The sequence below is a fragment of the Pan troglodytes genome, chromosome 6, assembly GCF_028858775.2.
Source record: "Pan troglodytes isolate AG18354 chromosome 6, NHGRI_mPanTro3-v2.0_pri, whole genome shotgun sequence".
Classification (NCBI taxonomy): Eukaryota; Metazoa; Chordata; class Mammalia; order Primates; family Hominidae; genus Pan; species Pan troglodytes.
Window position 1 is genome coordinate 118,269,576 of NC_072404.2, and position 14,721 is coordinate 118,284,296.

The 14,721-nt window shown below is 40.6% G+C and overlaps 2 protein-coding genes across 27 annotated transcripts in view; one reads left to right on the plus strand and one right to left on the minus strand.

Moving 5' to 3' along the window:
- FBXL13 (F-box and leucine rich repeat protein 13) overlaps nucleotides 1–14,721 on the minus strand; it is a 268,541-nt gene that overhangs the window by 96,658 nt on the left and 157,162 nt on the right. For all 26 annotated transcript variants that reach the window (XR_010158650.1, XR_010158651.1, XM_063814976.1 and 23 more), the window contains one exon: nucleotides 7,649–7,778. Coding sequence is in view for 24 of the 26 variants with exons in the window: in XM_063814976.1 (XP_063671046.1) it covers nucleotides 7,649–7,778 (130 nt within the window). In the remaining 2 variants the exon portion in view is untranslated. The remainder of the gene's footprint in view (nucleotides 1–7,648; nucleotides 7,779–14,721) is intronic.
- LRRC17 (leucine rich repeat containing 17) overlaps nucleotides 1–14,721 on the plus strand; it is a 62,211-nt gene that overhangs the window by 21,870 nt on the left and 25,620 nt on the right. Inside the window, exon 2 of the mRNA XM_001158135.6 lies at nucleotides 7,339–7,708. The gene's annotated coding sequence lies outside the window, so the exon portion shown is untranslated. The remainder of the gene's footprint in view (nucleotides 1–7,338; nucleotides 7,709–14,721) is intronic.

Sequence of the window (14,721 nt, forward strand, 5' to 3'; positions counted from 1 at the left end):
GACTCCCATTCTTTTTTGGTTTTCATTGGCATGGAATATCTTTCTCCGTTCTTTTATTTTCAGTCCATGTGTGTCTTTATAGACGAAGTCTGTTTCTTGTAGGCAAGAGATCAATGTATCTTGTTTTTTCATCCATTCAGCCATTCTATATCTTTTCATTGGAGAGTTTAGTCCATTTACATTCAATATTATTATTGATAAGTAAGGACCTACTTATTCCTGCTATTTTGTTATCTGTCTTCTGGTTGTTTTGTGGTCTTTTTCTTCTTTCTTTCCTTCCTGTCTTCTTCAACTGAAGGCAATTTTCTCTGGTGATATTATTTAATTTCTTGCTTTTTAGTTTTTTGTGTATCTACTGTATGATTTTTGGCTTGAAGTTACCATAAGGCTTGCAAATACTAGCCTATAAACCCATTGTTTTAACCTGATAACAACACTGTTTGCATAAACAAACAAATAAACATACAAAAACTAATAAAAATTCTATGTGTATTAGTCCGTTTTCATGCTGCTCATAAAGACGTACCTGAGACTGGGAAGAAAAAGAGGTTTAATTGGACTTACAGTTCCACATGGCTGGGGAGGCCTCAGAATCATGGCGGGAGGCAAAAGGCACTTCTTATATGGCGGCAGCAAGAAAAAAACGAGAAAGATGCAAAAGCGGAAGCCCCTGATAAAACCATCAGATCTTGTGAGACTTATTCACTATCATGAGAACAGCATGGGAAAGACCTGCCCCCATGATTCAATTACCTCCCACAACACATGGGAATTCAAGATGAGATTTGGGCAGGGACACAGCCAAACCATATCACTATGCTTTAACTTTGTCCCCCTGCCCCACTTTTTAACTTTTTGATGCTTCTATTTATATCTCATTGTACTGATTATGTCTTGAAAAGTTGTTGTAGTTATTTTTAATTGGTTCATCATTTAGTCTTCCTACTTAGGATAAGAGTAGTTTACACACCACAGTTATAGTGTTATAAAATTCTATGCTTTTCTGTGTACTTACTATTACTGGTGAGTTTTGCAACTTCAGGTGATTATTTATTGCTTGCTTTTCTTTCCGATTGAAGTACTCCCTTTAGCATTTCTTGTAGGACAGGACAGTTGATGAAGTCCCTCAGCTTTTGTCTAGGAAAGTATTTATTTCTCCCTCATGTTTGAAGGATATTTTTACCAGATATACTATTCTAGGGTAAAAGTTTTTTTCCTTCAGCATTTTAAAAATGGCATGTCATTCTCTTCTAGCATGTAAGGTTTACACTGAAAAGTTTGCGCCAAATGTATTGGAGCTCCATTGTATGTTATTTGTTTCTTTTCTCTTGGTGCCTTTAGGATCCTCTCTTTGTCCTTGACCTTTGGGAGCTTGATTATTAAATGCCTTGAAGTAGTCTTCTTTGGGTTAGATCTGCTTGATGTTCTATAACCTTCTTGTACTTGGATATTTACATCTTTCTCTAGGTTTCTGGAGGTTCTCTGGTATTATCCCTTTGGTTTTTGTTTGTTTGTTTGATTGGTTTTTGTTTGTTTGTTTGTTTTTGGTTTTTTTGGTTTTTTGAGACTGAGTCTCGCTCTGTTGCCCAGGCTGGAGTGCAGTGGCACAAACTTGGCTCACTGCAACCTCCACCTCCCGGGTTCAAACAATTCTCTTGCCTCTGCCTCCTGAGTAGCTGGGATTACAGGCACCCACCATCACGTCTGGCTAATTTTTATATTTTTAGTAGAGACAGGGTTTCACCATGTTGGCCAGGCTGTGTTATTTCCCTTTGAAAAATCTTTCTACTTCTATCTCTTTGTCTACCTCCTCCTTAAGGCCAACAATTCTTAGATTTGCCCTTTTGAAATTATTTTCTAGATCCCGTAGGTGTGCTTCATTGTTTTTCATTCTTTTTTTTTATTATTATACTTTAAGTTCTAGGGTACATGTGCACCATGTGCAGGTTTGTTACATATGTATACATGTGCCGTGTTGGTGTGCTGCGCCCATTAACTCATCATTTACATTAGGTATATCTCCTAATGCTATCTCTCCCCCGTCCCCGCCCCCCCAACAGGCCCCGGTGTGTGATGTTCCCCACCCTGTGTCCAAGTGTTCTCACTGTTCAACTCCCACCTATGAGGGAGAACATGCGATGTTTGGTTTTCTGTCCTTGAGATAGTTTGCTGAGAATGATGGTTTCCAGCTTCATCCATGTCCCTACAAAGGACATGAACTCATCCTTTTTTATGGCTGCATAGTATTCCATGGTGTATATGTGCCACATTTTCTTAATCCAGTCTATCATTGATGGACATTTGGGTTGGTTCCAAGTCTTTGCTATTGTGAAGGGTGCCGCAATAAACAAGACATTTATGCAGCCAACAGACACATAAAAAAATGCTCATCATCACTGGCCATCAGAGAAATACAAATCAAAACCACAATGTGATACCATCTCACACCAGTTAGAATGATGATCATTAAAAAGTCAGGAAATAATAGGTGCTGGAGAGGATGTGGAGGAATAGGAACACTTTTACATTGTCGGTGGGACTGTAAGCTAGTTCAACCATTGTGGAAGACAGTGTGGCGATTCCTGAAGGATCTAAAACTAGAAAAACCATTTGACCCAGCCATCCCATTACTGGGTATATACCCAAATGATTATAAATCATGCTGCTATAAAGACTCATTCTTTTTTATTTTGTCTCCTCTGACTGCATATTTTCAAACAGTCTTTAAGCTCACTAATTCTTCTGTTTGATCAGTTCTGCTATTAAAGGACTCTGATGCATTCTTCAATATACCAATTGCATTTTTCAGCTCCAGAATTTGTTTCTTTTTAATTATTTCAATCTCTTTGTTAAATTTATCTGATAGAATTCTGAATTTCTTCTCTGTGTTATCTTGAATTAATTTGAATTTCCTCAACATAGCTATTTTGAATTCTCTGTCTGAAAGATTACATATCTCTGTTTCTCCAGGATTGCCCCTTGGTGCCTTATTTAGTTCATTTGGTAAGGTCATGTTTTCCTGGATGGTATTGATGCCAGTATTCTTCGGTGTCTGGGCATTGAAGAGTTAGGTATTTATTGTAGTCTTCACTGCCTGGGCTTATTTGTAGCCATCCTTCTTGGGAAGGCCTTCCAGATATTTGAAAGGACTTGAGTGTTGTAATCTAAGCTGTATCTGCTTTAGGGGGCACCCCAAGCCCAGTAATGCTGTGGTTCTCGCACACTTGTCAAGGTACCACCCTGATGGTCTGGGACAAGATCTGGAAGAATTCTTTGGATTACCAGGCAGAGGCTCTTGTTCTCTTCCCTCCTGTTTTCCAAACAGAGTCTCTCTGTTCTGAACCACCCAAAACTGGTGGTAGAGTGAAACAAGCACCCCTGTGGCCTCCACCACTATGATTGCACTGGGTCAGACCTGAAGCTATCACAGCACTGGGTCTTGCCCAAGGCCTGCTGTAACCACTTCCTGGCTACTGCCATTGTTCACTCAAGGCCCTGGGGCTCTACAATCAGCAGGTGGCAAGGCCAGCCAGGCCTGTGTCCTTCTCTTCAGGGTGGTGAGGTCCCCCAGACCCCAGGTGAGTCCTTAGGTGCCCTCTGGGAATCAGGGATTAGAGTCAAAAACCTTAGAAGTCTACTTGGTGTTCTATTGCACTGCAGCTGAGCTGGCATGCAAACTATAGGATGCAGTCCTTCCCACTCTTCTGCCCCTTTCCAAAGGCAGAGGAACCTTACCCTGTAGCCACCGCCACCCCAGGCCATGAATAGTATTGCCAGGCTACCAATGATGTTCTCTTATGGCCCAAGGGCTTTTAAGTCAGCTTGTGGTGAATGCTGCCACACCTGGGACTCATCCTTCAGGGCAGTGGGTTCCCCTCTGGCCCAAGGCAGGTCCAGAATTGCCATACAAGAGTCAAGTCCTGGAATCGCGGACCCCAAGAACCTGCCTCGGTGCTCTACCCTCCTGTGGCCGTGCTGGTATCTAAGGTGTAAGACTGTCCCCACTGCTTTTCCCTCGCAAGCAAGAGTTTTGCCCCATAGCTACCCTAGCTGGTAATATGCTGAGTCTCACCTGAAGCCTGCAAGTCATAGAGGCTCACCCAAGGCCCTCAATGTAGTAGCTGGGTATTGCTGCTAGTTATTCAGGGCCCAAGGGCTCTTCAGTTAGCAGGTGATGAATGTTGCCAGGACTGGGTCCCTTCCTTCAAGATAGCAGGTTCCCTTCTGGCCCAGGGTGTGTCTAGAAATGTAACTTGGGAGCTAGAACCTGGAACGAGGGCCTTATGGCTCTAACTGGTGCCCTATCCTGCCGTGGCTGAGCTGGTATCCAAGATGCAAGACAAAGTCCTCCCTACTCTTCCTTCTCCTCTCCTCAAGGGAAAGGAAGGGGTCTCTTTTGGATCGATGAGCTGTGAGGCTTGGGGCTGGTTGAGGGGCAATGCCAGTACTCCCTTGGCTGCTCCAGCTGGTGTCTCAGTATGTCATGTACCCCTCAGTCCACTGTCTCTGCGCCTAGTTGAGCACTAGGATTTGCCTAAGGGTTACAGTCCTTATGGCCTAGACTGCCTTTCAAGTTTACCTGGAGGCACAGCACACTGTAGCCCTCAGTGGTGAGGTTTGCAGAACTCAAGTTCTGACTGCTGGGACTGGCAATTCCCCTGTGTCTAGGCCTGGGTTAAATGCTCCCTCCGTGGGTGGGCATCAGCTGAGTTTGGTCCAGTTTTCCTCTCTGATCCAACAGGACAGCACTGAGTTCAATGCCTCACAATTGGTGTATTTTCCCTTCCCCAGCACCCAGAGAGGCTCTCTGCACCATGTTGGAGGGGTGGCACTGGCGATTCAGGACTATTGTTTCTATCTCTTCAATGACTCTTTCAGTCATATGAAGTTAAAACCAGGTACGATGACTGCTCATCTGATTTTTGGTTCTTATGAAGGTGTTTTTTCTTTTTCTTTCTTTTTTTTTTCTTTGTGTGTTGGGGGGGAGGGGGTCTTTATTCACATGGAGTGCTGTATGCGATGCCTGGGAAAAGCTCTCAGCCTGGTGTGTGCTTCAGCGTGGCTCGGGCTCCAATCTCTGTTTTCCAGTTTGTCACGGGCTCTCAACTGTACACAGCCTATGCCCTGCTGGATGCCACCTTCTTAGACACCACGTGAATCCCCATGCACTGCTCCTCTTACCCCTTACCACCACCAAGCAGCTATTAGACACCTGAGGTCTCTGTCCTGTTAGTACCATGGGGCAGAAAGGTATGATACCTTTTTTCACCCATAAGGGTGACAGCCAACACTCCTAACAAAATACAGGCGTGCAAGAGAAAAGCATTAACAAATTTACTTAATTATTTGAGGCAAGGTCTCACTCTGTCTCCCAGGCTGGAACGCAGTGGTGGGATCACAGCTCGCTGCAGCCTCAATCTCCCAAACTCAGTCAATCCTCCCACCTCAGCCTCCCAGGCAGCTGGGACCACAGGCATGCACCACCATGCCTGGCCAATTTTTTGCATTTCTGGTAGAGACGTGGGTCCCACCGTGTTGCCTAGGCTGGTCTTGAACTCCTGGCCTCAAGTAATCCTTCTGCCTCAGCCTCCCAAAATGCCGGGACTACAGGCATGAGCCACCGCGCCCAGCCTAAAAGCATACGAAGGTGTTTTTTCTCTGTAGATAGTTGTTAACTTGGTGTCCTTGGGCGGGGAACAATGGGTGGAGCCTTCTGTTCCACCATCTTGCTTCACCTCCTCCAATTATGTGTGTTTTGTATGCATATCTGGGCAGTAGGTCATAGATTTGAAGCCTCTCATTTCAACTTTACTGTGTCTGAGAATATTTATCCTTAGGACACTTGTGTATACATTTGTATGTTGTTGCTACAATAATTGCCTCATGGTAACTGAGAAACTGAGAAGAACAAGGAGGTAAGTCATACCATGAGGAGGGTTTAAGCACAACGGCGAGTTAGAAAAGTACTGAAGGATTTATAGTTAAGGGGCAGGCTTATCAGTGGGATATGTCAAGCACATTAAGTTGTTCCTGAGTTTGCAAATATTTTTCTCTGTGATTGGGCCATTGGCGTTTGCTAATTGGTGCCCATCAAAGTTAGGCTTCTACCCACCCACAGGAACTGAGAGATATCTTCTTTGATGATTATATATCAAAGGGATAGATCCCAGGTCCTTGAGGAAGACTTTCCTGAGTTGTAAAACTGTCAAGAAGCTTTTGTTAAAAAGACATCTCAAAGTAGGCAGAGAAAGAACTTATAATTCCAAGTTTTCTAAAACAAATGCTCTAAGAAACAAGAAAACAAGAAGTCAGGGCCTAGAGTCAGTAAGAAGCTGGTCTAAAATTCAGTCATGCTGAGGAGAACGTCAATGCCATCTCAGTCATAAAGTTATGGTAGATGTTGATGTTTAAAAAGCTACACATCAGCAGATCAGTTTTAAACGAATACGAATGTTAGATGTTTACAGCCCTAACTTAGAATCCTCCCCTCCTTGCCCCAACTCCCTCCAGACCACCCAGGGCATCAGGATACCACAAGATGTCAGTGGAGGTGACTAGGTAAGAATTCTATCCATTCAAGAACCCTGGGGGAGAAACCCATGCTGCCCCTGTATTTCCCACTATCCCAGGGAACTCTGCCTGCCCCAGTATCTACCAACAGATGCTTAAAACTGTACTAGTACCATGTGCTTTCATCAGCTGTGCAAACTTGGGCAACTTATTCAACCACCCTGAGCCTTGGTCTCTTCATTTGTAAATAAGCATAGTAAATACATACCACCACAGCACTGTATCAGAAATAAATCTGATCTGTGTATAGCACTCAACACAATGCTTGGCATATGGTAATGACTCAAGAAATGATAACTATCAATATTTCAGCCAGTTCTCACCTATGCTATTATTCTCATAGAATAATGAACATACTATGACACCAAATTAATAAAATGCACAGAGAGGCAGAAGAAAATAAGTTAAAAGAATTATGGCTTAAATCTTTTGAAATTAAAGCAGAAGAAACTATCAATGAGGCAGTAGCTACATCCAAAGCGCCATGCCCTATCCTCCGCAACTTGATCCAATTTTCTGCCCAACTTTCCAAGTCCTGTTCCCTCAAACTTAAAATATTTTCCCACGCAGATCTCAAATCTTCATGTTATTCAGCCCAACGGTGTAATGCAATTTTTTAAATTATGAGTTTTTGTTGTATTTTCTTTTCCTATTTATCACTTATAGCATTTTACCCAAAAAAAAAACCCATGTGGGAGTTAATTGACTTTTCAGGAATCCCATGCAAAATTCTCCCTCAAAACATTCCCTTTGTTTGTGTCTTGGTAGCAACTCCAGAGTTTTCAGGACTTGGACTCTGCTTTAGACTTGTGCTCAGACTGTCTCCACAAAAGTGGTCCGTTTCCTCATCCAATGAGCTCTGCCTGTTTGTCTGTGTGACACTCCAGTGGAAGGAAGCCAAGAGCCTATAGTAGCGATCCTGGGGAAAATTTCAGCAGCTGGGGCCATGTAATTTAAAACCTCTGAAAAGTGTGCTGCGGTCCGTGCACAGCATTAGTATAACGTGAGGGCTGAATGCAGCCCATTCTCTGGAGAACTTCCTCACACACCGCAGCAAAGAGAAGACTGAAAGACAAACCTGGGTGCAGCCGGAGAGGTCCAGATAGATGAGCTTGTGGCATCCATTCCCCAAGTTCAGGTACTGTAAGCCTTTGTCTGTGAACCGTCTGCAATAAGCCAAACTAAGATTCTGTAAGTTGTGGAAGTGCCTGAAAAGACAAAAGAGAGGAAGGAAAGTATTATACTTCAGTTGTTCTCTCAAATCTTTCTTAAGCCACTATGACAAAGAAAACTGTAAATTCAACTCTTCTTCTTGCAGATGTTCAACATTTAACTTTACTGTTAACTCTCTACCTGTTAATTAAAGGAGACTACAGTGTTATATAAGGTAACACATAATACATTTAATACCTTGTAATACATTTCAAGTGAAAGTATTAATAGTTCAATAATATTTGCCTAGATATTTAAGAAAGTTGACTGGGATAAAGCTTTTTTGGTGTGTGTGAGGTGGGGGAGGCAATCATATTGTTTGGAAGTGAAACCAAATTTGCAGAGTGTATTGTTGCTTTTAGGTTTTATCTCTGGAGTACCAAAATAATGTGCAAAATATATAAAAGGACAAATCCTTTGTAAACATTTAAATGGAGACTGTTACAGGAGAGTGAGGATTTGGGACAGAAGGCAAAACTGAATATGACCATGCTCTTAAAATAGATCTGATAAGCAAATGAGTTTAAAAAACAGGTTTAAATATGCATGAGTTTGTGACAGTTTCATTATTATAGTTAAAGAAAGACTAATTGATATGCAGAGTTTAAGCATGGATTAAGAAGACCAGTTTGCAAATAAGCAGGCAACACATGAGAAGAATCAAAAGCAACATCAGAGACTATAAATCTCGCTGGAGTTGAAACAGATTAAATATGGTATTACCACAATGACCAAAATGACAGCTTCCAGAAAAAAGTAGGGTAGTTAGGATGAGCCTATACTACCATACGAGGGCTCGTAGTTTGAGGACACTCCGTGGACAATTTCCCAAGCCCTCCAAAGCCTGGAACTTTTTTTTTTTTTTGAGACGAAGTTTCGCTCTTGTTGCCCAGGCTGGAGTACAATGGTGAGATCTTGGCTCACTGCAACCTCCTCCCCACTCCCCCAACCCCTGGTTCAAGCGATTCTCCTGCCTCAGCCTCCCAAGTGGCTGGGATTACAGGCGCGTGCCAACATGTCCAGCTAATTTTTGTATTTTTAGTAGAGACAAGGTTTCACCATGTTGGCCAGGCTGGCCTCGAACTCCTGACCTCAGGTGATCCACCCTCCTTGGCCTCCCAAAGTGCTCGGAACAGGCATGAGCCACCGTGCCCAGAAAGCCTGGCACTTTTTAAGAGGTCAAGGATTCCCACTACTATCTGCTCTTCTAATGGAATTAGCAATCATGCTCTTAGTTTGTGATATGCAACAGCTTAATAGCAAATTAGAAAGCAAAAAGAATGAAAAGTGAGGAGAAAATGCTTCTCTGCCTCTCAAAATCACACAGGTGAATAAAGTTTACCTCCCATAAATGGGAAATAAGATATACAAGCACTGACCATTAATCAGATTTTGAGAAACACATCTATATGATATAATGATTTGCATTCCATAGCGAATTACTTGATTCAGAACACACATCCCGATCTGGGAATGGCTGTGTACGTGAGATTCGACAGAGCGAGGGGGAAGGCTTTGGACTCACCAGTGACTAGGTGGGCAGGGCCTGAAGGAGAAAGCTGTGCTAATATCCCAAAGACACGCCCCCTCTCTTGGGGCTGTCGAGTGGACTGAGCTGTGCTAAAGTTTTGGAAATGCGTTATCTTCCTCTCCCTGGGGTACACCCTGTGATTCAACTGAGTATAATTTTCTTGGGGTGGGGAGAGGCACACCAGGGTGTCATTTCTAGCAATCCTTCAGCTTTATAATCTGTAGAAAGGAGTTGTGAGGCAGGCCGCGTGACACAGTGCAAAATACACAAGGTTTTTGAATCCGGCCAAATGAGATGTAAATCCAAGCCCTGACACTTACTGCAACCTCCCTAATCTCTCAGAGATTGTTTTCTCATTTGTTAAGTGGAGATTAAAATATTATCTTTTTTTTTTTTTTTTACACTGATCAACTGTGGGGCCTCCAGCTTTCCTGAACCTCAGTTTTCTCATCTGGAACATGGATGTAATCTGGTCTGCTTGTTCCCTTTAAAGATGTGACAATTAAATGAGAATACAGAAGTAACAGTATTATCTTGAGGGTGATTTTAACAATTAAAATCGGCAGGGACATAGTAGAAGATTTAAAACTATATGTAATATTATTGCCACTACTATGTGAAATGATAGTAACACATTAACTATTTTTATGGACTTTGTATTATTCTTCCATTTAATGAAATGGATACTTATCTCCAAGAGTGGTGCATACAATAATTCCAAGAGTTTGAAGGATTTCACATTGAATGTATACCTCGATCTACACCTAGTATTCAATTTCTTTAAATCCATGTGATCAGTTAACAAATATCAAAAATGAGAATTGAGCTAGGAGCGCTTAACTTTTTTTAATGTCACAGACACCTTTGGCTTTTGGCAGTCAGCTGAGGTCTCTGGCCCCTTTCTTGGCATAAAGTTTTTAAATGCATAAAATAAAATATATAAGATTACAAAAACAGCCAATTATATTGAAATACATAATTACCAAATAAAAAAACAAATGAGTAGAATAGTAATATATGTGCTTCTTTATTAACATATTAAGTAAGATTTTGTGGCAGTTCTAATAACTGCTGTGATTGTGAACTATCAGTGATATTTTGAAATACTTATAACAATTGAAATGTGATAAGAATATATTTGTGATTTATATGAGTAAAAATGTCCCAGAGACTGCTAATACTTCTGTAGTTTTTACCTACATTTCAATTACAGTTAATAAAAGTAGAGATGAGTTTCTTCTTTTTTTTTTTGTTTGAGACGGAGTCTCGCTCTGTTACCCAGGCTGGAGTGCAATGGCATGATCTCGGTTCACTGCAACCTCCACCTCCCAGGCTCAAGTGATTCTCCTGCCTCAGCTTCCCAAGTAGCTGGGATTACAGGCACCCACCACCACGCCTGGCTAATTTTTTTTGTATTTTTATTAGAGACAGGGTTTTACCATGTTGGCCAGACTGGTCTCAAACTCTTGACCTCAGGTGATCCGCCCACCTCGGCCTCCCAAAGTGCTGGGATTATAGGCATTAACCACTGCGCCTAGCCGAGATGAGTTTTTTATATCCCCCATTAAAATTCATGGAGCTCCTGAATTCTATCCCTGATCCTCTTGGGGGAATCCACTGCTCCCCAGCTAAGAACCTCTGGTTTAGATAAAAGAGGCTGTTCATTAGACTAAGTGACTCCTGGATTGAAAATCTCTGGATAGCTCTTTTCACAGTGGAACCTCATGGAACCATCAGTTTGAAGGCAAAGCTCAGGAATCTTGGGTGGCCCTGTAGGCCTTTCTAGGGATTTATAGTTCTACAGACTTAAAGCTGCTAGGGACAGGAAAAGTGTCAGTTGACAGCAAAATCACAGGTGGCAAATTTTGTGCAATACTCATATTCTTTATTCTGAATTTTGGCAAAGACGCGTGTCCCCTACATGAGTAAGATCTGATTCATCATTTTCCCAGCCCAGAGAACACTTCGTAATTCTAATTCTGCTTTGAGGCAATGTTTACAGCTTGTTTTTATCTTTTTCTAATTATTTGATAACTGTTTCTTATTGGGGGGGGGGTGTGAGTCCTCTCTTTGTGATTTATTTATTTATTTTTCTGCTACCACTATAATCTTTAGAGAAATTACAATTCTTATAGAAACTACAAAGATTTTTTTTTCTCCTTTCTTTTGGGTTTTTTTCCATTAAAGAATTGAAGTCATTTGTGTTAAATTTCTAACACCTGAAGGACTTACTACTAAGATGAATGGAAAAGTATGTATTTAAATAAAAAATTTTCTGAAAAAAGTCACCAAGACAAGGCCTACTCTGTAAAAGAGGGAATTTGCATGTGGATTCTTCTGAGTTGAGTGTTGGGCTCTCTGGTTTCACAGAGGCATTTCAAGTAATAGAATTCTGCAGAAAACCTAAATGGAGTGATCTGGCCTTCTATTTACAGGGTAGACCTTGAAGTTGTCCAGTCAAGACAGCAGCTTACTCTGTCTGCCCCACTTTGATAGGCACTGGTGAGACTATAGATCATGATAGTTCCTGCTAATAAGAAATTTCCAAGCCAATTGAAAGGTCAATTCATCTATATAAAAAACAATTGGATACTACTCCACTATAGCATTTAAGACTCAATTAAAGAGCAAAGATCATAATAGCTTTACTCAGCACTGTATGCCCGGAACACCTTGCACATACTAGTTGATCAATACATGGTGAACAAGTGAAAGAAGGTTGTTATTATAATTCAGGAAAAGGAAAAATCACTGCAGACTTCTGGTAGATGGTGAGACTTAAGGTGTGAAGGCTGTAGATTAGCCATGAGAAGGAGAAAGGCACTGCAGCTATAGAGAATGTGAAGCATGCAGCAATCAGATGACTGGAGTTAAGGGCTTCTCTTGGGAAACCTAGGCAGAGAAGTTTGGTTGGAGAATGTCAACGAAGAGTAAGGGAAGAACCTAGACCTTAAGCATGTCAAAGACATGATAGGAAGATTGTTCCAGGATGACACTTCTTGTAGCGTGAGATAGAACAGATTGAAGGGAGGAGAGACCAGAGGCAGCACCACCAGGATACTGTGCCAAATGAGGTGCTGAGAGTGCCACCTAGGTTGTGACAATAGGAATAAATAGAAAGTGTTTAGTTCCGGAAACATTTAGAGGCAACAAATTTCCTGGAATGGGCATGAGCTTTAGGCAGCCCTCATTTTCAACTTTAGAAAACTGAACAAGTCCCCAAAGAAGTGAGAAAAAATATTCAAATAAAAAGCTGGCAAATCATTGTTGCCAAGGACAAACAAATTACATTTTTCTTTTGGCAAGTACTTTTTTTGGAAAGAAATACTAAAAGCAATGAAGAGAGAATGACAGCAGAAACAACCAGTTTCTGTTGTTCAGAACTGTTGTTCAGAAACAACAGTTTCGAGAACATTTTTGCGTATCCAAGCATATTTGAAACAATGGAAAATAGAGCAAAAACAGAGAATCATTATGAAATGTATTTTTATCATAGATAACTTAGTATACTTTTTTATATGGCAAAAAAATCAGTATCAAGTAGTAGCTATTCTGAATATTCTCTCAATGGCAAGAACTAGAAGGAAGAGCCAAACAAAATTCTTATTTTGGGTCCTACTTTTCTATCTATTGCCTACTAAAGGTATAACTTCATTTGTAAAATAAATGTCCCTAAGAAGATATGCATAGCTGTCATATTACCTTCAATTTCTAAGGAGAAAAAAAGCCATTTCAATGTATGATTGAAAATAAATATGTTTTAAGTTAAAAAATAATTTGTAATGTGATATAAACTACACCCTGGGTCACACAGAGTGGATCATGCCTTTAACCCCAGCACTTTGGGAAGCTGAAGCAAGAGGATTGCCTGAGGCCATGAGTTTGAGACCAGCCTGGGGAACATAGTGAGATCCTGTCTCTACAAAAGATTTTTCAAATTTAGCTGGATGCGCCCAGGAGTTTGAGGCTGCAGTGAGCTATCATCACACTATACTCTAGCCTGGGTGAAAGAGCAAGGCCCTGTCTATAAACAAAACAAAACAAAAAAATGGCTCCCAAATCATCTACTTTGTAAGTTCAGATTTTCACCAATGATTTATGGATTTTATAATACTCTTTTTCTATGTTTATGTACATACATACATGTACATATATTCATATATATACACATACACACATATACACACACTTATATATCATAGTACAGAATGCCTAAAGAAAGAACTGAGTGGTATTCAATATTACAGGACTGGAGGATCCCAAGTAATTCCTGAAACAGTGTTAGAGAAACCTCAGGGACCTCCCACAGTGGTCACTGGAGCCAGCTTGCACAGCTCATGGGAGTTGATTGTTAGCATCTCTTCCCAACTCCACATTCAATGACATTGTGTTGATAGCTTAAAATCGGCCACAGTGGAATTATTTACACCACAGAAATCAGTAAACACTAGGAATTGGTGCTTCTCCTCACCCTTGCCACCAGCCAGTTGTTAAGCATTTACCAGAACACTGCTGTTCCTAAAATATATTTCAAGACTTACTGCTACAGAGAAGGCAGTATGCTAATGAAAAGGCATATAGACATAAAAATGATGAAAGAGACAACTTTGAAGGACAGGAATAAAATCGGATCTAAAAATAAAAGGAGATTCTTATGATAAACTCTAAACAAATGCATCGAAGCGTTAAGAATAAAAATGCCTTCCCTAGCTGAGAAAAAATACATTTTAGTGTTCAAAAGGTTTAAAATGTACCAGGAAAAATTAACTGAAGGAACACAACTAAGCTTGGAAATGTCTTTAATTTCTCAGAGAAAAGGAAAGTCTTGCAAGCATTTCTTAGCAGGAAAAAATAGGTTACCAACAAAGGAACAAAAAATCATGCTAGCTTCAGACTTTCTATAACCTGAAATATCAAAGTTTATGGACCAATATCTAAAACATTAGGGTTTTAAAGATAAAATACAGAACATGATTCAAGAACTATACATGAAGAGAAGTTTCTGTTTATCCTCCAAGATAATAGTTATTTTCAGAGATCAATGGCTAAAATATCTGACTCTCATGCATCTTTACTGAAAAAAGATTTTTAAAATTATATTTCCAGTTATCATCAGATGAATCAAAAGGCTAAAGAATAAGTAAGCTGTGAGAAAAAAAGACCATCAATGAATGGCCTAGAGTTAAGACTACATACTCATTATAAATATAATTACAATATTGAGTGCAAACACTACAATTCGATATTAAAAAGAAAGTTAAATGATTAGCAAAAACCACAAATAATATGTGTGTTCATACAGGGGAGTAGGTGTGCAGGGGTGTCAAGTTCAAGGGAGAAGTAGAGGGACAACTGAAGTGTATTAGATCATTGTGTACCACAGGAGTAGTCAAAAGTTATTGTTTCAT